This window comes from Bombus huntii, chromosome 7 (genome assembly GCF_024542735.1).
Source record: "Bombus huntii isolate Logan2020A chromosome 7, iyBomHunt1.1, whole genome shotgun sequence".
Taxonomy (NCBI): Eukaryota; Metazoa; Arthropoda; class Insecta; order Hymenoptera; family Apidae; genus Bombus; species Bombus huntii.
Window position 1 is genome coordinate 8,875,377 of NC_066244.1, and position 23,554 is coordinate 8,898,930.

Here is a 23,554-nt window from a genome sequence, read left to right on the forward strand (position 1 = left end):
ATGTTTATTTTAGATTGCTACTAGGATGGAACAAAGAAAGCGGAAAGTGGAACGACAAATGGAAAATTAAAGAAAGCGAGTCACCGGAACGATAAGGCCCGAAGGGAGGGTGGTAGAGGTAAGACCTTTGGGAAAAATACCAAAGAAAAATCTATATTTTTATACATATATGTAGTTTATATTTATATACATATATTTTTCTTTTCTCGTATTTCGTATTTATCTGTCTGGAATCTGGAATCGTGCTTCACGGAGTGGAATTATCGGGGACAGTACAAAGTGAAGAGTATCGAAAACCACTCGAAGGAGAAACGAAGTAGAGAGGGATATGCATAAAGAGTGGGCGTACAGTGGAGGGTTGGTTCCATTGGTGCTCCAAGGTAATTAACTAAAGTGCCGTTACAACGTAATACGGTCGAGCGAGAAAGCCGAAAAAGCGGGAAAAAGTAAAATACAGAAGCACGTGACACAGAGAACGCTGTGCCGTTGGATCAAGGGAATCGAGTCGTCTCTGCCTTCGCGTGCTTTACTTTGCCTCGCGACTGCGGCCAGCGTGTGTTGTAGCCTCTGCTTTTAAATCGAATCGACGAAGAAACCGTTCGTCGCTAATTTAATAAAACCATCAGCCACGATGTACATTTTAACGAGCCTCTACCTGTTGTTCCGCGATCCAACGAATTTATTCGCGTCGCGAGCGAAGGACAAACGAAGTCGGATAGCCATTGCGGCGTACCGAACGGGTTGAAATTCCACGAGAAAATACCTAACAACGAATGAAGGCTTTTAATGCTGCAGAGAGTCGTGATTCATCTATTAGGTATATGCGGGATCTTATTATAAATATCTTTTTTTAGAGAATCCACCGTGGCGCCTTTGAAAATACGCGTCGAGTTTTGCATTGTGAACCGATGGTTCAAACGTTGAAATGTCGTTTTGGTTAATGTTCAATGTCCATCTCTATAAATACTCTTCGTGAGCAGCGCGCGTTACGTCGGTTGTGCTAGTAGAGATTGATCAATTGTCGAGGTAAGTCGAACATAGTTAGTCCACCAAACATTGATCTTTCGTACGCGTTCGTTTGACCCCCACGTATCGTAGAACTGTCACAGTCGGTGCACTGACTATATAAATTACTCGAAGCATTGCAATTATAGAATTATTATCTTGGAATTTTATTTATGTTTACCTTGGAAAAATATTTTTACGATTAAGGTACATACGATACGCAGAACGCGATAATCGTTTGCTCGTATTTCTTCTGAGTATTTTTCCGAATATGTACATATATCAAAGAAGTAGTTAAAGCTGATAAGTTCCTTTTTCCAATTGAGCGTATCTGCTGCTACTATATCTTTATTTCCGTAAATCATCTTCATTTTGACGGATGTCACTGCTATTTTGAGGAGAGATAATTCTTTCAAATCATTCGAATGATCTTAGAGTTTTCTCGTAACACTTCCGAAACATTGTACAAGTTTCAACATTCTTATCGCGTTAACACGAAGGTCGCAATAGCAAGCGTGTAACAGGGAAACGTTAGAGAACATGCACGCTGTCATTTATCCATACATAATCGAGATACGTGGTACTATGAACTCTTTTAAGCTTCTAATTGCAACTGCAGCTGTAAGCCCGGAATAGCGAATCATCGTTAGTCGTTGCAGATTGCGTCATAAGCCTGATCTATTACGTAAATGTCAGGCGCGTACGAACAGCGTGACAAGTAATCACTTCCCAGTCCACTTTTGCATTCCTTATCATATCGATATCTAATCGATTTTCAATTTTTTATATGTGGGACGGCAAAGTGAACCGTAGGTTTAATTCTGTAAATAACAAGTACATAGTTCTACATTTGGAATTTGAACTGTGACAAATCGATAACGAAAATATCGCTTTTTGCAATAAGTCATATGGATAGCTTCAACTATGCAAATAACAACTGCAATTATAAAATTATTATGTCTATTATGTTTTAACAACAACATAAAATGTTTTTAATGCTAATGTTTACAGTAGATAATATTCACGATACTGGTATCGACGTTTCGTCAAACCGTAACCGAATGGCAGTGCATTTAAAACTTTGGATTTATTTAATAAAGCTTCTGGATTTTTTAGAGTTATTAATACATTGAAAATTCTATATTGTTAATGTGTACAGCTTCACATGTTTGATCTTCGTGTCAGCATTATACGATATCATCATGATATATCATGATATCAGCAATATGTGATTACAATTTCTTGGACATGCAAAATGAATTAAATTTATTTATCCTCTGATCGTAGACAAATTACGCTTGACTTACTACCAGCAGATAAAATATTGAACATCGCCGCATGTACCAAAATACTGTACTTTTTTAAATTAAAAACGTTAACGTTATTCGAAAGTAACAGTAGTTAACCGCATAATAGTAAACGTCAATAAATTTCGTCATTCGATAGACTTTTTTTGTTTACCATCCTCTTTCAAATATCTATGATATTAATAGAACATTGTTACGTATAAACGATTTCTAATCGAATTGTACACTAAAGTGTTATATACTTGTGAATAATAAAAAAAAGAAAAAAGAAAAGAATGAAATGTCATATCGAGTTAACAAGCATGTGATATACTCGTTAATTTCGTTTGTAGATAAAGTCGAGGTCATGGTCAAATTAAATTGGAACTCCCGTTAAAAAGAAATAGAACTGTTCGAAGTGACACAGGTTTTGTAGTGGGATCTGTGGATTCAGCGGCGAATCTGACGTCGGTAGAAGAGGAGGGATATACATATAGCCAGTTCTCGAATAGTAGTCCGTCAGAGTACCGATCATCTTTCGAAGAAGAAGAAAGTTAGTGTGCGTGTGTCTGAGTCCTACCGAGAACCAGAAACTGTTCAATCATGTGGATTACTGGAAACCGAATTATTTTTTTACTTTTCCTGGTGGTTCTAACGTCTTGTTCAGACGCTAATAATTCCACGGTGCCAAAGAAGCAGCTGAAAATCTTGGCAGTCTTTGCTCACCTCGGTAAGAGTCATTTTGACGTGTTCAAACCGCTTCTTGAGGAGCTAAGCCGTCGAGGTCACGAGCTGACGGTAATTTCTCATTTTCCAAGAACTGAGAAGGCGATCGCGGAGGAACCTTTGCCCACTTACAAGGATATTAGTCTGCGAAATGAGAAACTCGGTGTGTTTGTAAACGTGGTCGATCTACATGCGATTGACAGTTCCTACTTTCAAATATTTACCGATTTATACATGCTGTACACTATGTCGGGACTGGTTTGCGATATTGCCCTGAAGAATCCAGAAGTAAAACAGTTGGTCGACTCTGGGAAGAAGTTCGATCTGATGCTTGTCGAGAGCTTCAATACAAACTGTTTCATGGTGCTCGTACACAAGTTTAACGTGCCTTTTATACAAATATCCACTCATCAGTTGATGGCATGGGCCATCGATGATTTAGGAGTCTCAAACGAAGCCAGTTACATACCGTCGATGTTTACTCGATTGCCAAGGCCAATGAACTTTTTCCAAAGAATGATAAACGCAGTATCGGCATTCGTAACAACGATGGTATTCCGCACGCTGTTCAATTGGCGCGATTACTCCGTGGCAAACGAATTTTACGGTCCGGGAATTCCGGATTTGAAATCGATCAGTAACAACGCATCACTCATGTTCGTCAATACGCATTATTCTGTTCACGGTGCTATCTCGTTCCCGCCGAATGTGATCGAGATCGGTGGAATTCACATCTCACCGAAAGTGAAACCCTTGCCACCGAAAATTAAAAAGTTTTTGGACGAAGCTCACGAAGGTGTCTTGTATTTTAATCTCGGCTCGATGGTGAAGACGGCCTCGATGCCGGAGGACAAATTGAAAGTGTTTATCAAAGTTTTTACCTCTATACCTCGAAAAGTGATTTGGAAATGGGAAGTGGATGGCATACCGGATAATTCTGGATTGGATAATTCCAATAACGTCCTTATAGAGAAGTGGCTGCCTCAGTACGACATATTGAGTAAGTATGGTACTTTATTCCCTTATTATCTTTTTTTGCTATGTTTTTCTAGTCTTCACTGATAGTTACATATTATTACTACGATATTTGGAAATGGTATTTGGAGTAACCTATAGCGGGATAATAGAGCGGCAAAAGTCAGCCTAGTATTATGTGAAAGTAATGACTTGTAGTATCGTGTTCGATGCGAGCGTACGCGATGCTCGTTTCGTTGATACGCGGGCATTAGAATCACGTTTCATCGATAGGTCTCTACGTTTTCTAATAGGTTGCTCCTTACTGGAACAGTATAATTTTACAAAAACTGTAGAGAGCTTTCGCCTCTAAAGGGTTTATCCGCATTTTCCATTTTATTCCAATACAAAGGAAGCTTCTATACGATCGTTATCAGATATAGGCTTTACAATGCGACGTTTCGTCGTTGCATAACAATATACAAGCTACTTGTCGTTGAACGAGATAAACAATGAATCATTGTTTGTTCCATTAAAATTATCCGGTTATTCGCATGCCTGCGTTTTCCGAACTGTATCGGCACGCTAACGAATCCGAATGTCTCGTTCAAATTTTTCGTCGCGTGCACGTTAATTTTCATTTTTACCTTGTTCCACAGCTTTGACACGATATGCATAATTACAGTGAGCAGTTTGACGGCGATTGCATATATTGAAGCGTGGGTCGAAATCTAGAAACGTCTTACTTACGAACCTTTTGCCATTGTCGTTCATAAGTGGTCGATAAATAAATTAGATTCAACGAATTACAAAGTCGATTTATCTTTGTGCGCCTGATACAGTCGATAGATTTAAACTGTTTATTTAACGCTTCTCCCATTTGGAATTTTGCGAGTCAGCATTGCCACTTGTGCCATTATCAACGGTCGAGTGGATCGCATGAACGCGTTGTTTTTTCTCTCGATCGCTTCTATTTAGACTGTTACTCCATTTTTCTTCTTCCACTTTCTTCTCATCGAAGCTAGAGCATTGCCTTTTACACGGTGCGTTGGATATAGCAAGCTTATAGATCGCGTTATAAATCGTGTTGGAATCGGTTTGCTCAACGGTGCGGCGTACAGATCATGCAACGACGCGACGTTGCGCGAGAAATGGATCGGTACTAGGAATCGAAATTGAAATTCCATGCCGCTGGATCGAGCTAATCGAAACGGCCCTTGGAAATCGCGGCGAAATATAGGAAGCGTATTTTGGGTGAGGCAGCGAGCCGATATTTGCCATAGCGCGGTGGCCGCGATGCCGAGCATCAAAAGGTTTTGAAACTTTCAAAACGGTATGCATAAAGGAGGAGCTTTCGTTACCTCGAAATGATTTCGCGTCATCGATGCCCTATGTGTTATGCGTACACGCGTCATCGTCGATGATTGAACATCAAATTATTTTTCGATCTCGAAATTATTTCGGCGCGTAGGATGACATCGCTTTCGACGCGGCCCTGATCGACTCTCTGTATTCGATTAATCGTGATTACCGTTTGATATAACGTTCTCTCGAGCAATTATCGGTTTCTCGTGATATGCAATATTCCATGAAATATTTCACCATCCATGATATTTCGTACCGCGTGACGCAGTCCTGGACATCGAAGGAAACGATTTGAAACGTTGTCAAAGTCGAACATTCACGTTCTTCCCTTTTGGCTTTCTTCTAGAAGGTAGTTATTTCGTCGAGGGTGCGCTAATTATCGCATCGAAAGGGCAGTCTTAAGTAATTTCTTCCTGGAACCGATGTGGTTGCCAAAGGAGATCCTTCTAAAGGACGTCGTACTGTCCTGTCAGTCTCGAATACAGCAGACTCTGGCGCGGATGTTCTTTCGACGAATTGGTTGGCCAAGAACGAAGACACGGGACCATCGAAACTCTAACAGTAAGTAGTTTCGCAGCTCTTGGCCACTGTCGAGTGAAATGACATTAATTAGGCAACTCGCTAACGACCTGCTGGCAACATAAATCACCGTTAAAACCTCCGACGAAGGATACCTTGGTGTCGCATTGTTCATGTCGGTTCTTCCATCCTCTTCCGCGATGGAACTCTATACTGTAACTTGGATACTAACGTGGTCAGCCTTGTGTCATCGATCTCTACTTGATCACGCACACATGCTCGTGAACCTTTTCCTCTGATAGTGTAAAAGCCACACGTCGTCCGATGTTGTTGTTCGATTACGAAATTCCTTACGTAGTGGAATTACATCACGTGCGTTGGTCATATTTCACCGAATAATCTTGCGCGACAGAGATAAGCTTAGTCATCTTTATCCATTGTTCGTATTTTAAATAATTTTTGTTAGTCATGTCATGGGTGCAATTACGATATACGCGATCGAGATGACTATGTATATTGGGTTTTTTATTCTCACGAATAATGACACGTGCACAACACTGGGATAATATGCCTAATATGCTTGTACATTTTCTTATTAATTTCACAACGGGCTCGTCGTATGTCGTAAATGTACAATTTAGATAACCACGATGTCTGCGATATCATTCGTGACGTAGATGTGTATTACGAAATATCATTTATGCCTCCTTTTCATGCATCTAGTCGTCACATTACGTTACGTTACACCGCCCTGCCTTCTGATCAAACCTTACTTTAGGATATGGATGGATCGGCGTATTATGTAAGTTTTGTTTAACGCTATACGATCGTACAATATTATACGTACAGTCTGCCTGGAAAATAAGTTAACGATTGACATCTATGAGTAAATAAAGATAATAAATGTTTAGTAACAACGTGAATTTTAGTAACATATTCATTTATTTACTTATATTACCGAAAGAAACAAAACAATTATTTGTTCTTATATTATTAAATAGAGGAAAACAAGTAAGGAATGTCTATATCGTTTATTATGGCAGTATCGAAAAGTAAGTTAAACCTTCGATATTGATATTATATTACAAATTTTCAACGTGAAATATTACAAATTTCAATCAAATGAATATCGTGTATGAAATTATTTTGCTTCGATTACGGCTTTAAAGAGTTTTGTTACGCTCAAATTTAATATGCTTGTAAGATTCGCGTTTGTGCTGTGCCATTCTGATTTTGATGCATTTATAAAAATATTTTTAATTTCTCTTGCATTATTCGCAATGCCACAAATGTTTGTTTCGTTCCGAGACGACTGTACATCGTCGAGATGCTTATTTACGACCATTAATCGAGGGTTCGTTGTCGAACGTTGTTTTAGAGAGATCGGTGTCAAGACTGTAACGATCGAGTTTTTCGATGGCTGGACGATTGCACAAGATGGGCAGCCTCGATGGTCAGATAATCTAGCTAAAACTAGCGGCAACTCGACCGGAGGCTGGGATCGATAGCTTTAATTTTATTATCTCTCTTCGTGATCGGTGTATCCCGGTCCCGTTTCCTTCGTCTCCTTGCAAGCGTGGTCAGTGGCCATCCCCCACGGTCTTCGTGATCTTGATAAGATCTGTGGCTACGCTTTGCTCCTACCCCTGCTGCTTCGCACGCTTTAAACGGCGCACGCGAAATGGTGCACGAGTCCGCTCGTAACTTACGGCAAGGGTCGTTCTTATAAAACCGTGGAAATCGTTAATCCTTGTCCTTTAATTGGCGCCACGTAGCCTCCCCCGTTCGACCATGGTAACTGCACTTTTATCGGGCAAGTTTGTAACGACAGATAGGAGAGCTATCGGGCGAAAGCATCGTGCAAATTTAGCTATACTTTCGAATTGAGAAACTCGCTATCGGTGAATTTTATCCCTTTCGAAGATCGGGATAGTTTAATCGGAGAAGATCATTCGAATAAATAGGATCTGCGATACATTGACTCAAAGGCTTGTTCTAGATTCTAGATCGTGGAACGGTTCTGTGTCCTGTTTGCCATCGATCTTGTCAATTCGCATAGAACTCGCTAATGTAATTGACTTTAGAGGCAACGATATCGATGGTATGGGAGATGTGTTGACACGCAATGCCCTCGAGTATCGCATTTAACGATATAACGACAGGGATGAAACGATAGATTACATTACTCCGAGGAACAAGGAGCGGAATCATTCTATCGAGATCCACTTTATTCCTCTTGCTTTCCATTAAGGAATAGGGTATACTTCTTTGCTACTTGTACGATTTTATTGGATTAAACTAGTCAGGCCGTCGCACCGTCCGGCAATGCTAACTCTTTGGTGATATACCGCTGAAATTCCAAATACCAATAGCAATACCAATCGCTATTCAATTTGTCCCAGAAACTTATCTTCTCGGTGAGTCAACGGTTCAGATAACTTCATCAAAATGGGTAAATTATCAATTTTTATCTTTTATCAATACTACTAGATACGGTTCTGGGTCTGCGTATATTTGATATTCGTAGAAGACGACGTACATCATTCCTCGAGTATGGTTTGTCATAGTGAAAGGTGAAAGGTCACTTAGATCTGACCTTTCAGTCTTAACGCCTTTAAAGATTCGCCAGTTTCCTTAAAGTTTTTCAGTTTCGTCCTTAAAGCTTCGTTCAAGCCACTTAAGTTTAGATATACATTCTTTTACATAGCCCATTAGTAGGTCAGTAATTTTCCGTCTAGGGGATGATCGGATCGTTCAAATCGAACGAATAAAATACCCCTTTTTCTATTTTATATATTTCTTATTTTACAACGATATCGTTTATAACATAATCAACCTGATACAAGATATATTACAACACGTACTCTCCTACAATAAGAAACAGCTCGTTGCTCTCATTACATTGGTCTTACGACTAGCTCAGCCCATAGACGGCCAAATATCAATTCTCCGGAGGGGTGGGCTTGCCGATGGTCGTAAAACACGATGCTAGCTAGCATCGTCGAGGAAATACCGTGGCGTTATTTTCTCGTTACAGCGACGCCGTAAAAATGTATCTCGCGGCTGACGGAAATCTCGAGCAAATCGCGCGAACGCCCGACCGATTTTCTCTCGGTCTCCGGTTGTCGTATTCCCGATGTCGCTCGCAAAAATTCAGACCAGCCCCCGATAGATATCCTCTGTCACGTATCGACGCGCGCCGATGCGACGATGTATCGAGCGAGCGCGAAACCTCGAGAGGTGCTCTGCCGTGGAACCTTCGCCCCTCTGAACCACCCTTACGGTTCTGCAAGGCGAACGTAACTCCTACAGCTCGTCTACATCTGTACCCAAATCGAGAGCGAGGGGGAAGGGATACTTAGGCGTCGGGGGACCGAAGGGTTGCTACAACGGGTAGAAGATGGTGGGAGGTGTCGTGTGGTAATGGAATTTGACATTAGGATCGACGCCGGAGGAGGTATGGAATCCTGTATGGCAACGGGGATGTGGCAACCGCCCTCTTATAGAGGGTGACTCCTCGCGATAAACGAGGACGACAGGAATTTTTCAGCCGAATACTCGACACTGGGATTTATTTAAAGTCGAGAAATTCCCGAGGGCTCGTACACCTCTGCCTTATTATACCGATTTCTGCCAAAATACTACTCATACTACTCTAATCATTTGTATCGCTTATTCTCAACGTTATCCAAGCGATTTCCTTTCTATGAGATCATTCATATTTTACATTTTACACGGCGATCGAATGAAATCTAACGTTTGATATTTATGAATAGGGACACGTCACGCTTCCTCTTTTCACCGTGAAACAAGAAAGGGGTAGAATACATATACGTGTCGCGGTGAATTCGAGGCATGGATTTCCGATATCGAGAATCGATTTCTACGGACGTATGGCTTGATTTCGGTTTGGTTTTGACGCTCAGCTTTTACAGCCATGAGAAACGATTTAGTTTCTCTTCGATCGATTCATTAAGTGCGAGTTTGAATGGCTCGTTTTATAAATGAATCGACCGAATACACGAAACTGAATACATCGAACGAAACTGAAGCAGGTTTTTATTTACTTTACAGATCATCCAAACGTTAAGTGTTACTTCGGACACGGTGGTCTTCTCGGTTTGTCGGAAGGAGTTCAGAGCGGGGTTCCAATGGTTCTCATGCCTTTCTTCGGTGATCAATACCAGAATGCGATCGCGGCTCAAGCTAGAGGCGTCGCTTTGGTGGTGGATTTCGTCAAACTGAACGAACAAACCTTGAAGCACACTTTGGATGAAATATTCAACAATACCAGGTACGTTTCTTCATCTCGTTTATTCGTCCATGTCGTCCGATTGCGTATAATATTTAGACAGGGGAGAAAAAAAAGCGTAGAATTTTACACGTAAAATCGCAAATCACTTTAAGGTTTTACGAAGAGTATGAGAATATTTCTTTTAAAAGATCATTGAGCTATTTAAATCTTCGAGTCACAATAGTCGCGGCTATGAATGGGTGGAATAGACGTAATTAGTTTCACCTTCATCGGCACGTCCCGCGGTCGAGGAGACACGGATATCCGGCAAGTGATGCGATGAATTTAGAATGTCGAGACTGCCAATGATATCGATAGGAATATTTAATGCTACGTTGGCACGATAACAGACCGGTTGATCGCGGTGACAAGGAAGTCGAATCCCGGCCACTCATTTTCCTCTTCTGATAAATCAATTTCTCTTACGAATCCAACCTCGTCCAAAGTGTCAGCTATGAAATTCTCACGTGAAATTTCGGCTGTATCGAATACCGTCGATGTGTCAGAGATGTAGAGATAAGATAGGGAATATATGAAGAAAGAAATAGAAACGAAAGGGGGCAAAGGAGGTAGAAAACAATGAAAACGTAGATACGGCAGTGGAGAGAGGGGGGGGGGACACCCGTGACAAAAAGGAAAATCGTATAATCTGTCCGGATATTCGGTCCGTTGAATATCTCACGAACTGTCCGGACGCTCGGATATCCGGGAAGTGCATCGTCGTTGTAGCACAGGCGCCCCCGTTAATCCGTAACGCGGCTCACTGGCGTTTTTCCACCCTTCTCGTTCCCTCTTTCAGCCTGCTACCGATCTCGCCCAAAACCCTCTGCCCTTGTCTTTTCACCGACGTTTTATATCTCGTCTTTCTTTTCGTCCACCCCTTCCCTCCCTTCACCGTTGTTCCCACACCTTCGGTCGTGCCATCCCTAGCCGGCAGGCATCCCATTTTTTCTTCCTTTCTCCACGTCGTTGGCCGACCCCGGTCCTAAATTCAAGGCACGAATTGCGGAAAGAGCGGACGTGTTCTCCGGATGGTTCTCGTCCATCGACAAATACCCGGGCTGGTCGTGCAGCCGGGCCGTATCCGACCGGTCGCATGGGAAATTTCACGGCCGCTAAATGTTTCACGGCGCGAATCAACGCTTGGTGCCCGCTGCGTCGATGAGGACAGTGGCAGCCGAGATGAAATTAAATTCTACATTATTCAATGGCTGCCCCCACGAATAACTTGTTAACCGCACGGGTCGAGTCGCGCGCCACGCCGCTCGCGTTCGCGTTTACGGACGTCACGACGCGACGCCCCGACCGTTTTCCCCCGTCCGAATAATTGGTTGACGTTGAATTTTTCAACCGGTTGCGGTACACTCGTGACACCGTGTCGCTGTGAAACGAACCTGTCTACCTCGCTACGCCTCGTCTACCAATGATTTTTCCAACCCAAGCTTCTCCCATCCTTCGCGGAATGGAATGGAACGGGATAATGGTATGCTTTGTCTCGGTGTGTACTCTCTTTCCATCGCAGGTAGGAGGGGTTTGATGGAATAGTAAATTTGTCGTATTTACAGTGACGTAATTTCACCGCTACGATGTTACAACATTAACTGTGATTCGTCGTATGCGCTCGAGGGTCGGTTGAAGGAATAAAATATAGAATTGTGTTTTCTCGACCTTCGCGAGAAGAAGAAATCGGAGGCATCGATTAGAACGGGAATGGGAAACTCGGTGAACCACGATTTAACTGCGAGGTCTTGGCATGCGAGTCTCGCGTCGGAGGATGAAAGCGGTTTAATAAATCAGTACGGATATGAAAGCGTTGGCAGCTTCGCGATCAACGGAGCCCGGCTACTGTCCCGGTAATTACAACCGTCTGGATTTACGAGCTCGCTGTCTTGGACCTTCGACAGGGAGGTAAAGGGAGGATCGAAACAGGGAGATGGTCGCTATCCTACGCAGCGCTGTGACAATGCAGGTGCGATTGTATCCTCGTTATGCAACGCCTTGAATATTAATTAATAAATAGATTCGAGCCGCGTAATTGGATGATCGCGATTTGCATGGTTGTTACGTGATCGAAATATGGGGCTGGGTTAATCGGACGTTTGACGCTTGCCCAGAGCATCTCGATCCGACGTCGTTCGGTCGAGAATTGAACGTGGGACGCGATTCGCTTCGACGTGCTTCGAGAATTCTGAATTCATCGTGAGACTTTGTCTTTTTCTGATATTTCATTGGCCAGAATTTCATCGTCGTCGCAATGTAAATTCCCGACCGTGCAGACAGTCGTTCGTGGGATTTACCTTTCGATTGAATGATCGTCGTCGATGCGCGAGTCGGCGTCGATCGAATATGTTCGTCGCGTAGAACAGAGGCTAAAGGTAACGACACGGTGAAATGCGAGAGCAATACTGGAGTTAACGTTGTTCTTCCATGGTTCGCGTGCCGCCGCGCAATTGTTAAGCGCAACGTCTCATGCACGAGTGATATAAAATTAACGAACGATTTGGAAACAGTGTTAGCCGGGGTTGCTCGTTGTCGTGCCGTGTCGGTTGCCGTTGTGCTCGCGTAATCACTACTTCTCGGTGATTTACGGCTACGGTTCTTGTACTTCAGAGCAACCCGAAGTCCGATGTAAGAAAGTCGTCGCGGATAAACGTAATAATGCTACGTTAAACGATGTAATTCCCCGAGAAGAAACTCTGCTTCCTCGAAAGAGATACCATATCGGTTTATCATTGAGAATCTTTGATGCTGTAGGATTCGTTTGAACGCCCATGGAGCCACTAAAGACCGACCAGAATCGTGAAATTCGAAGATCGACAAAGTCAAAGTAGCAATCATCAAGTTGTTTCATAGATCGCGAAACACATCGTCCTTTGGTACTTCGGATGATAGATGCGATCTTAAAACGTTATAACCAAAGTTATATTATTGTCTGTGGTTCGCGACTTCTCGGAAAGGAGAGACAGGATGAGAAAGAGAGAGGGTGGCTCGTGACCCGTGTCACCGACGTGCAGCTTGTTCGATTTCCAGTTCTCCTTTTGGATACCGCGAGGCGATGCGAACTGGTCATTCAATTCCCAAAGATCTCTGCGCATGATTGCGCTTGTAAGCCAACTTCGAGTTACAACCATTCCTATTGAGATCAAACAGCATACACGGCTACTGGATGTAGTCGATGTCAGTGATGGTCTCTGTTGTCCGTGGCTCTTTCCTCTCTCCTCTATCGTGTACCAGGGGCGATCATATTCAGCTTGTAGTTGTAGAGCACTAACTGTGAGATCGTAACGATTCCAGGGTCTTAGGTTGGACATAAACGTCGCGGAAATTTCGTCGAATTTATCGAGCCCTGGAGACATTCACGGCGTTCTTCGTCGCAGCTCGTGTTTCCACTTACACACTACCATACGATAATACGTTCTTCTCACCTCTGCCACGCCACCTTTTTCTATGAAAAAGTCGCTCTCTTTCTCTCTGTCTCTCTTACTGTCTGTTTGCCTCTCCTCCCTCTCTCTCTCTTTCTTTTTCTCGTGGTTTCGAATTATGGACGAGGGAACACGGTTTTTTTATATAATTAGCGTAGCTACTTTGTGTCTCCTCGTTAATTTCCCTCCAGCCAAAGAAGAAGAAGCGTTACAAAGTCGTATTTAATCACGTGTCCTCGTGTTACTAGCTGCGCGAAAACCACTTCTTCCTCGTCCTTCGTTCTCTTCCGTTGATGAACGAAGTTCGAGGGTGATATTAAACGGTGCTATCGAATTCGTCCGACTGCTCGTACGAGGACTTCTCGCAGGCATCATTCGAGGGTACCGTATGTTCTCCAAAATCTACACGCGCACGCAAACATGTACTTTGCAGTCAAAGAAGACAGTATACTTACTATATACGTGTGCAGGTATACTTACGTATGTTCGCGTGTGTATGTGCGGTCTATGTACGGCGAGGCGAGCAAGCTGCCACGTAAAGCCAGTAGTCGGGAGGGTGGTAGGGTGGTAGTCAAAGTTTCGACAGTTTGTAAGGAGGTACGAGGCACGCCCCTGTTCCTCCGCTTCTTCTTCGGTTACGGCTGAGGGATAACATAGTACAGCTCCGTCGTCAAGTTAGCCCGACACCCGATTCGCTCCCCTTTCCTTTTCAACCCCTTGCCTCTCTCATCTTCTTTCCGTTCTCCCAGCGACGCTTTGTCCTCTGATTTTTCGCTTAATTCGCGCTCCCTATTTGACTATCTTTCTTCTCCGTTTACTCTTCCCTCTCTTTCGATCTCCCCTATCTCTCAGCCTCACCTCGTCCTCTTTATTGCCCTGTTGTTCTCGTTCTTATTCTCCCCGGAGCGTAACCCTTTCGCTAGACGAGTCTTAGTTCCTCGACTATGACGGTCCGATCGGCATGGATGCCAGTCCCCGCGGCTCGTTTACCGACCGTCCTTTCGCTCGGATTTATTCGAGAGGCGAAGTGTAGTCGGAGATTCTTATTCGTCGCGCGCTAGAGGTTGGGTATCTTCTTCTTTGCGAGACTCTCTGTGGCTTCGACGAGTGCTTTGCCGCACCTGCTTGCTCGCAAAGGACGCGTAATGGCCGAGCGAGAGCACAGAACGGATTAGAGAAGGAAAAATCGGTCAAGAGAGAAAGCGAGAATCGCGAGGGAAGTGTATAATAGAGAGAAGGGTCGAGAAGGGCTGGAAATGAACAAGGCCGGAGACGCTGCGTAATGACGCGTGGAACGTCCCCGGACGAGAAAGTAATTGGACGCTTGCCGGGGATAACTGTTCCGTCTCGGTGTGCCGCTTTGATGAATGAGGTAACGTTCGATAGTCTGCGTCAGTCTGCGAGTAACCGGAGAGCACCCAGAAACTTTGCTTCTGATTGATGTTTCTTAAACTGTAGAGTGGAGGTTTGTAAAGGAACTACGCCCATTGAACGATCTAAACGACTTGCGTCTCCCGCAATGGCGTCAAAGAATACGTTCTCCAACCCCGGAAACTAGATCAACGTTGAATAGACTCGACGAGTTTGCTGTATCGAATGAGAGAACGGCTCCAAGGATCAAGCACAATGCCTTGTAATTGCGGGAATCTTCGTTTTTCGTTGAAATTACGTGCTCGCTGAGCACGAGATGGAAGGATTTGGCAATGCAGGATGTTAGTTTTGTTTCCGTGAGAGGCAGGTTTCACTGCGAATTCGATAGTTAACTCGACTTAGGCACGAAGTTTCACGAGGGTATCGTTTCCCCCCGTACGTAGTCTCCGTATCGGATTAAAAAGTTGCTTATTTGCAAATGGAATTTTCACGTCTTTGGTATTGCATTTACCGGGAATATATTTCGTTGTGGAGTTATAGGAAGTCCCGGGGCAAAAAGCCGGCTTTCTCGGATCCGCTGAATTTCATTATTTAAGTTACGTGTACGGGTACAAGTGTTTGAATAATGCATTTGGCTCGATGTACACGAAAGCCGCATTTAGAAACCACCCTAATACAGACGTAGGCGAACGTCAACCTAACATCTTTATACCCAGTCTCCTTCGACAATCGAACGTTACTTCGATAGTAATTGATGTTAAAACTGTGCCGTTGGTTTACTTTTACCGGTGCATGATAATTAATTGAGGCGATATTTTCGAGCTTGACAAACAAGATGAATTCAATTCAGAATTTATATAATACGTCTTGAAAATCTTCTGCAATTTTAATTAGAAAATACATTTTTCTTATGTAGATATAGTTGAAATCACTCGTATTTTTAGTGGGATAAAAATCGTCGAATAAAGACAGTTAAGACTACGATTTAAATTCTTTTTAATCTTCTTCGGTGAAAAATTACAAACGAGGTTCTTAAATTCCCTTGAGGGCAAAAGGAAGGAAAGAAGCGTGCTAATCGAAGTCTCTCATTAAGGATAAAGCTTTCTCGTAGCATCTCACAACTTCGAACGAAGGCGTATCGAAAATCTCCAAGTAGATACGCTAAGACTCTGATCTTGTTTCGCAGCGAGTTTCTTTTTCGTTCGGTCACCATTTCGCTTCAGTTCGTTGAATACCACCTTCCATTTTCTTCGTCGCGTTCTAGCATTCGACCGATTTATTAAGCTCCATATACACGGCTAATCTTGACAGACGCCTTTGATCTTGTAATAATCGAAACTTCTGAGACGAATTCAATTCTCCCGCGAGAGTTTCTTGCTCTCTCCCCCTCTCCTTCTCGTCTCGTTCGGCCGAGAGCGGGATTTACTTCGCTGAATGAACATGCTTTGGTGAAATTCGTCTTCTCGAACGATTCGCCATCGCTGCGAGAAGTACGTTGCCGAGAATCGAGCGAAATTAAACTGTATTTGGCCCGACATCGTGTCAAACGAGCAACTTTTCTTCTCCAAACGTTCAACGAATGTTGCCCTCTCTTCTTGTAGAGAACCGCAATTTTCCACCCTTCTATGGAATATATTTTCGTTTAATAACGTTCTGTGTCATGTCGGTCTCACGTATTCAGAATTGCATATGTGCCATTGATGTTATATGGAAATGGAAAACGTTATCAACCTGCCGATGTATTCTCAGTTTGTTTTCTTAAATCTTTATTTGTTTGTTTATTTATCTCTTCAGTTCTACATTCATAAACTAATACTAATATTATTTTATTTACCAATATGTTATCGGTTGGACTACGTAAAAATTAGATTTTTCCAAAACAGACGAAACTATCGAAGGAATATGGAAAATTATCGTAGCTCGTGTAGCGATCAGAACCGGTAGAAACGCATCGGAATATCCGAGAAAAGAATAAGATTTCCGGATTTGGATCTGGTTTTATCATGCTCCTTTCTGCACCCTCTGTCACCCCCGCTGGCCGTCGAAATTTTCTTCCCGAGACCATCCCCCTCTTCGCGTTACTCGGCTCGACTTATCGAGTTACAAAGACGTATATCGTCGGGAAGCGATTGGATTTTCCCAACCACCGTCTAGCACCCGACGAAGAAGCCTCTGGGGAACGAGATCAGGGTTTTATATACACGCACATATCCACGTGTCTCTACGTGTGTAGACCTGTAAACTTGTCTTTGTGCATACACGAATGTACACGGCGTTTTGTATAGGGTGTTTCATTTTCGCGAGACACATTCTTCAAGCAACTGGTGAGCGGTGTTGCTGTATCGAAATCGGATCGCTGTCGTGCCGGAAACGCGAAGCCAAGAATTATCGGCTCTCGCTGCGATTAGTTGGGATGATATGGCGTTCTCGCGTGTTATTATTACGGTGATGTAGCGACGGGTCGTGGTAGTCGATAGGGAATCGACCGAGAAAAAGGAGAAGTTTCTGGTTCGCTTTAATCAACGTAAGTTAGCGATGACGGAGTGAATTTCAATCGAGTCGACGCGCGGCAAGCTTGATTTTACAAGGTTATATATGGGACGAGGCTCCGGGGAGGAGCTCGTGGATCGACAGAATCAGCGGAATCGAAAGACGGCCTGCATTAAGCGACCCGGTCGTTATTAAAACCGACCTTGCTTCGCTGTAATTTCTGTTTCATAGCTGGCGAGTAATCCAGCCGTGTTTCTACTTATTTTAATTATTTTCCACCAAAATGTTCGTTCCTTTTGATGGGCTCAGTAACACGACGGTGATGCTTTTGTTGTTTGAAATAAATATTTAGTAACTTGCGATTAGATTCGAAGTTTCATTCGTTAAGTGTCACAGTCATTTGCAAATTTGTTCACATTATTTTTATAGTTTATAGTTTATCATTTTCCTCGCTATTTCTTCTTCCACGATTCTCTACGATTTTATATAGTTTGGAGGAATTGAAGCATTTATAGCGCTCTGGTAAATTACCGTCCTTTAAATCGTTGAAATTCTTTCTGGGAAAAATCTCTGATTTATCGTGTTGAGCTGCTGCAAAGTATCTATTACTCTACTAATATATCTTTTATATTTTTTAATAATGATACATTTAAACAACTTTCATGCATCGTTTTAATGTTCGATCCTTAATAAGTTAACTGAATGCGTGACCAATTTCGTTCGTTGATTGGACAAACGTCATGCGTTGAACATGGTGATGGCGGAAATACATATATCATTGGAAATGAAAATATCGGGAAACGAGCAATTTCCATGTCTCGTAAATTCCTGCCTTTAAAATTCTTATATAATACCATCCTCGCGCTTCTCTACAGAGTTAATATGAAACGTTCCAGTATCGACTCTGATTAATTGATGCCGGTGATAAAATCGAGTCGGTGATTCCGCGTTATTCTCTTTGTCTCTCTCCCGCGGGAGAATATTTCTTGCCAACAACTCGTATATTTTCCAGTAGATGTTTCACCGGAGTATTTTTCCGGTCTTATTGCTCTGAAATCTGCCAAGGAATTTCGATAGCACGAGATGGCGAGCAAGTACGAATACGTAGATTTTACATCCCTGCCTCACTGCTACGCGATAATTTAGAATCGTTGCCACAGACAGGCACAACTTTATGCATCTACGTTGCTTGCCAACGGTACCGCCCACCTTTCGAACTCGAAATACTTATTTGGAAGAGTAATCGCCTGGAACACGTCTTCACCCGGATCGGTCCTTCCGGTTCCGAGGATCGCCGTTGGTCAGACTCTTCCTTGTGCACTCGTTTACTTAAAACGAGAAGAGCCAGGATATACCAGCTCGATCCAAATGGAGCTCGCGTTCAGCGGATAGCTCTGATTCACGAAATTACTCGAACATCTCGTTCGTGCAATCAGATTCGTCTGCCATTTTCACCAATTCGCGAAATTATACCCCAGGAAATATGAATCTTTTCTTCTCTTTCCTTCTTCCCTTTTACGATTATCCTTTTCTATGTGTTCCCTGATGAATCTTCTGGTAAATATTTTGGTAAATCTCTTGGTAAATAAGTACAACAACCACGCGGAAGTTACCGAATAATTAATACTACAACGTTAACAGTCGTCCGTTCCCGTGATCGATCAAAATATTGATCGTTCGCGATTTGCTGCAGAGTGTGTTCCGATTAATAAAAAAATAACTCGAACGACCATCTACTGTTGTGGGACATAACTGTTGAATCGAGTGTAGTGGTGAGTATTCTTTAATGAACGGTGAGTTCAGGGCTACTTATCTTCGGTTCCGAATGTTCGTACAAGTTTGAAGGACGTCTAGGGACTATGATTATCAAGCTTCCGTGAACTGATCGCTATGAGAAATAAACTATTTTTGACGACGCTAAAACACTAAGTAAAACACTACTATAGTTGCTCCGATGCCTCGTTCCCCTTCTGCTTCTTAGAATTTCAATTTGTACCATGAGAGGAGCTTGAGAGGAGGCCCTTAACGAACTTATTTTTGAAAAGTGATCAACCTCGAGTCATTGCCTCTCAGTGCGCCAGAGGTGCGATACTTCCTTGGAGCGGGGATTGTGAAGTCGGCAGAAGGGTGGTCCCGCTAGATTAAGGATCGGCACTTGGAATTACCAACGGCTGTTACCGAGGTTCAAACTGTTAAGTCCCTCTGGGATATGACTATGGTACATACTTGCAAATGTGGAATCAAACAAAACGACTGGTATTTGACGAACAAAGTTTCACTAAGACCCGCACGTGGGCTACAATTTGGCCCGTTCAAGAAATTTAAGAAACGACAAACAAAAGATACACCAAGATTCGGTGTATCATAAAGTTAGCCCATTGTTCTTCTAGCAGCACTTGTAATATCGATCAATAATCAATTACACAATACGTAATACATAATTAAAAAGAGTACGATAGCTAGAGAATATTTAATTATTCGTTAATTAGTCAGCAACCATAAATAGATCGGTCACCAAGCTACACCTGTGTAAACAACAATACATCCACTGCGAGTAACGGGATCGTCCAAATATTTGCAATCAATTTAGTACTCAATGAAGTGTTCATGGCAAGTTTTTCGCGTAGGAAATTAGGGATTTCCCTGTATCGTTTTTAAATAAGAGACAGGCTTACGAGCCTTTAAATACACCACTGGTGGTAGATCATCCGGAGGCAAGGCATCAGAAAGGTTAGCCTGAGAACTAGTTAATCTTTTTCTTAGCCCACAGAGACGCAAACCGAGAGCGTGATTCGCGGGACGAGACAGCGGGATGGGTAAACTTTTATTAAAAATCTAATTGGATCGGAGCTCGAGGCCTGAGGGCATTTCACCGGATGTTCCCCCTGTTCTTTCTTCTTCCGGCATGCTACGCGCCTCGATAAGTACGCGTCTAAACGAGAATGTGTTCGCTCTGCTGTTTCATTTCTGACCTCGCGAAATTATCACACGATCGTTGAAACTTTTTCACATTTTAATATCTACGCGCATCTTCTAAGAATTGAACTTTCTTTAAAACTAGTTGTAGTCCTTTACAGTAGTTGAGATCAAGCGACTTGAAACTCGTTTACCAATGTAAGTTCGATATTTACACGATTTGAAATATGCTTCGAAGTTTCTGTGTTATTGGTCGAGTAGTTGGAAATACTTTCGTTACATCCAGTTTCGTTCGACATTTAACCCGTTTAAAAGTCACAGTGATCAATCTCATAAATTGAAATTTTCCATTCTTTCCACTTATATCGTATCACATCAATTTTCTTTGTCTTCTACACGTTAAACTCGCGAATGACGAAGCGAATACATTGGACTGATTTTTCATTATTATCGTCTCTTTTGTAATTACCCCCACAAAGTAAATATAATTCTGTTTCGCCATCATCGGTAGCAGCATTATTGATATATTTCACATTATACGTACACTCGACGTGTTCCACATGGACTACGTACGTATTTCGACAGAGGAATAATACTTACGTTAAGAGGAAAGTAAATTTGAAGGTAAAGTTGTACTGAACTCTTGAAAACAAACATTTTTAATGCTAAATCGTGCAAAAGTAATATTTTTTAACATGCTTCTACTAAAAAATATCACTATTTAACTCGCCTCTCGATAACGCTTGTACGTTTTCAAACACGACGATCAACTGCGTTCAATCACAGGTTGCCAAGCGAAACTCGAATGCGAATCTGTGTTTGATTTTTGCTTTTAACGAAATATTTTACACTGTCGCCGATTGAGTTTGTTGTTACTTGCCGAGATATTGCAGTGCCCCGTGTTAAGTGCTGTTCTATATTAGGTAACGTCATCCTACAATTTGTAGTTCCATCATTTAATGCGATTAGATCGTAAACAAGGTAAGAAAAGGCCATTTTTACGAGAGTGATCCAGTACGTGATTTATTCGTGTCCCGCTGCTGTGCTCATTCGCAGAAACCGCGCGTTCGAAAATTAACGGCCACGTATGTCAAACGGATATCCTGTCCGCGTAACGCGCCAGCGACTGTAATTGAGGATTTAAACGTTGTTTGTGTCAGGTGCGAATGAAACATACCCAGTGTCGGACTTTTCTGTTTCTGGCCCAATTAGTTGGGGTGCCGTAGGCCATGCGCGTCGAATCATTCCCGCGGTTGTTTGTTAAGCGTTTCGCGGTCCACGTTACAGCTGTATCCCGTTTCGCGGACGAAATAACACGATTATTCGCCAAACTTGAGCTAGCCTTCGTGCTTCGCGATCGTCTGAAGCGATTTTCCCTTTGGTTTGCTGTTAATGCGGTAATTCGATTATGGACGACTCTTCCAACGTTTTGTGGCGATTTTGTAAAGACGATGCAGGTGATTCAGGAGATTCACGTTAGAAGAACGCTAAGACCGCCAACGGCTAAAGTGTGCAACAAAGAAATTACGAAAGATTTGCAAAAAAAGAAATAAACCTTTATGCGCGCATTAAACCACAGTAAAAATTTCCGCAATATGCGCACGGTTGGATCTCTCGCCATTAGAAATATAAAGAAATTCGCACGGCATTGACAGCGCGAAATCGACAAAATGACGCGGCGTCGTTGATCCGTGCCGTGTAGCCGCGTGGTAACTTAATGATCGTGCAGAAATTTCACGGTGTAATTGCGTCGCGATTTGTAACGCAATCCGAAATTTATGCTTTATAATTTAGAAGACGGCACCGCGAGAATCCTGAATAATGCGCCGGAAGATAGGTGTACGTGCGCGAGTTCGGTTACGCCGGCTAATTGGCCGCTCGAGAAGGAGAGCAGGCTTCTCGGTTCGCCGCGATAACGTTACAAGTCGGAAAGTAAGTTGGTAAGGTGTCGAGAAAGCTAGTGGTAGTGGCAGAATAGTGGTGGCGACGTAGTGGTCGTAGTAGAGTGGCGATGTGCGACAACGAACCCTGGAATCGTAAAGTAACTTCGAAGGAATTACGAGGGGACGAAAATTACTTTTCGCGCGGACTTGCTGCCGTCCGCCACGAATTTCACGGGGGCGTCTGATATAACGCGTCAATGTAGAAACGAGGGAGCTACTGGAATTTTCGTAGATCATTTCGCTCGATGACGATGCAGTAGAATTACACCAGGACAGATATAGCAAAACGTGTGTAGAGAATGTCAAGAGATTGACGATTAGGTACTTTTAGTATTTTATTATTGAACAAAAACAGGCCAACTTTTCGATCTAGTTTCGGCTCTAGTTATAGTTTGTATCGTTAAACTGCAACGCAGTAAATTATCGACTCAACGGGAACAAACTTTAAAAAAATTTAACAGGGAAAATTAGTTTTCCTCCCTGGCGAGAAAATTGCACGAGATCGACGGTCGCGTCGACGAATATTTTAATTGCGCGTATGCGATTGCATATTCAGCGAAGCTGGACGCTACGTTGGTGGCTGTGGTTTATTCGTAACTCGTTCCCAGAGAACTTGCAACCGACAAAGGACCCTAGTGAGATCCCGATAACCGGAAGTCTCATTTATTACGTGCCTCTGCACCTTCCGTGTTTCTCGCCAACAGCGAATTTTTCCGCCACGCTCGAGCAACCTCTGTTTTAGCCTGTTTTCACACCTAGTCACATCACGAATACGTTAGTAAAGCCTGGGCGAAATAAACTGGCCCTTTTTTGCTTTGCATTCGTCTACCTCCTTCCGTGGTTTATACATGGTTAATTAGAGTGCAACGCTCGCTCCTGGTCGTAGACAATTTTATCTTTTCCCTCCCTTTTTTTTTTCTTCTACTTGGTTAACTCGTGTTCTCGAAATATCATCCCTTAATTCTGTGCCCGTGCTATTTCAAGCTACGAACGTGGTATCATGTTACTCGATGTTACTTTATCTCGACGTAGAGGTAGAGAAATCAACGCGTATTCGTGAGAAACAATCGCATTTACCGATACTTGTAAACGCTTGAACATTATGCCGAGCAAGAGGGCAAATTTCACGTATTCCACGAAATACTGGCACGAATAGGGTGGAACAAAGTAATTCAGCCGTAGGTAGGACAACGGCTGCAGCAGCCGTTTCTACGGCGGTGGAACACAGTAGTAGAACATGGAGGAACATCTTTCTTTCTCCGT

General features: G+C 42.8%; 1 protein-coding gene across 2 annotated transcripts in view; it reads left to right on the forward strand.

Moving 5' to 3' along the window:
- Window positions 1–560: 560 nt before the first annotated feature.
- Window positions 561–23,554, forward strand: part of LOC126867709 (UDP-glucosyltransferase 2-like) — a 28,311-nt gene continuing 5,317 nt past the window's right edge. The window contains exons 1-3 of one of the 2 annotated variants that reach the window (XM_050622525.1): window positions 561–817; window positions 2,645–4,017; window positions 9,930–10,149. In XM_050622525.1, coding sequence (XP_050478482.1) covers window positions 2,895–4,017; window positions 9,930–10,149 — 1,343 coding nt within the window. In that variant the 5' untranslated portion in view covers window positions 561–817; window positions 2,645–2,894. Of the gene's footprint in view, window positions 818–862; window positions 1,027–2,644; window positions 4,018–9,929; window positions 10,150–23,554 lie in introns of those variants that run through there. The other variant, XM_050622524.1, reaches the window with a different exon arrangement.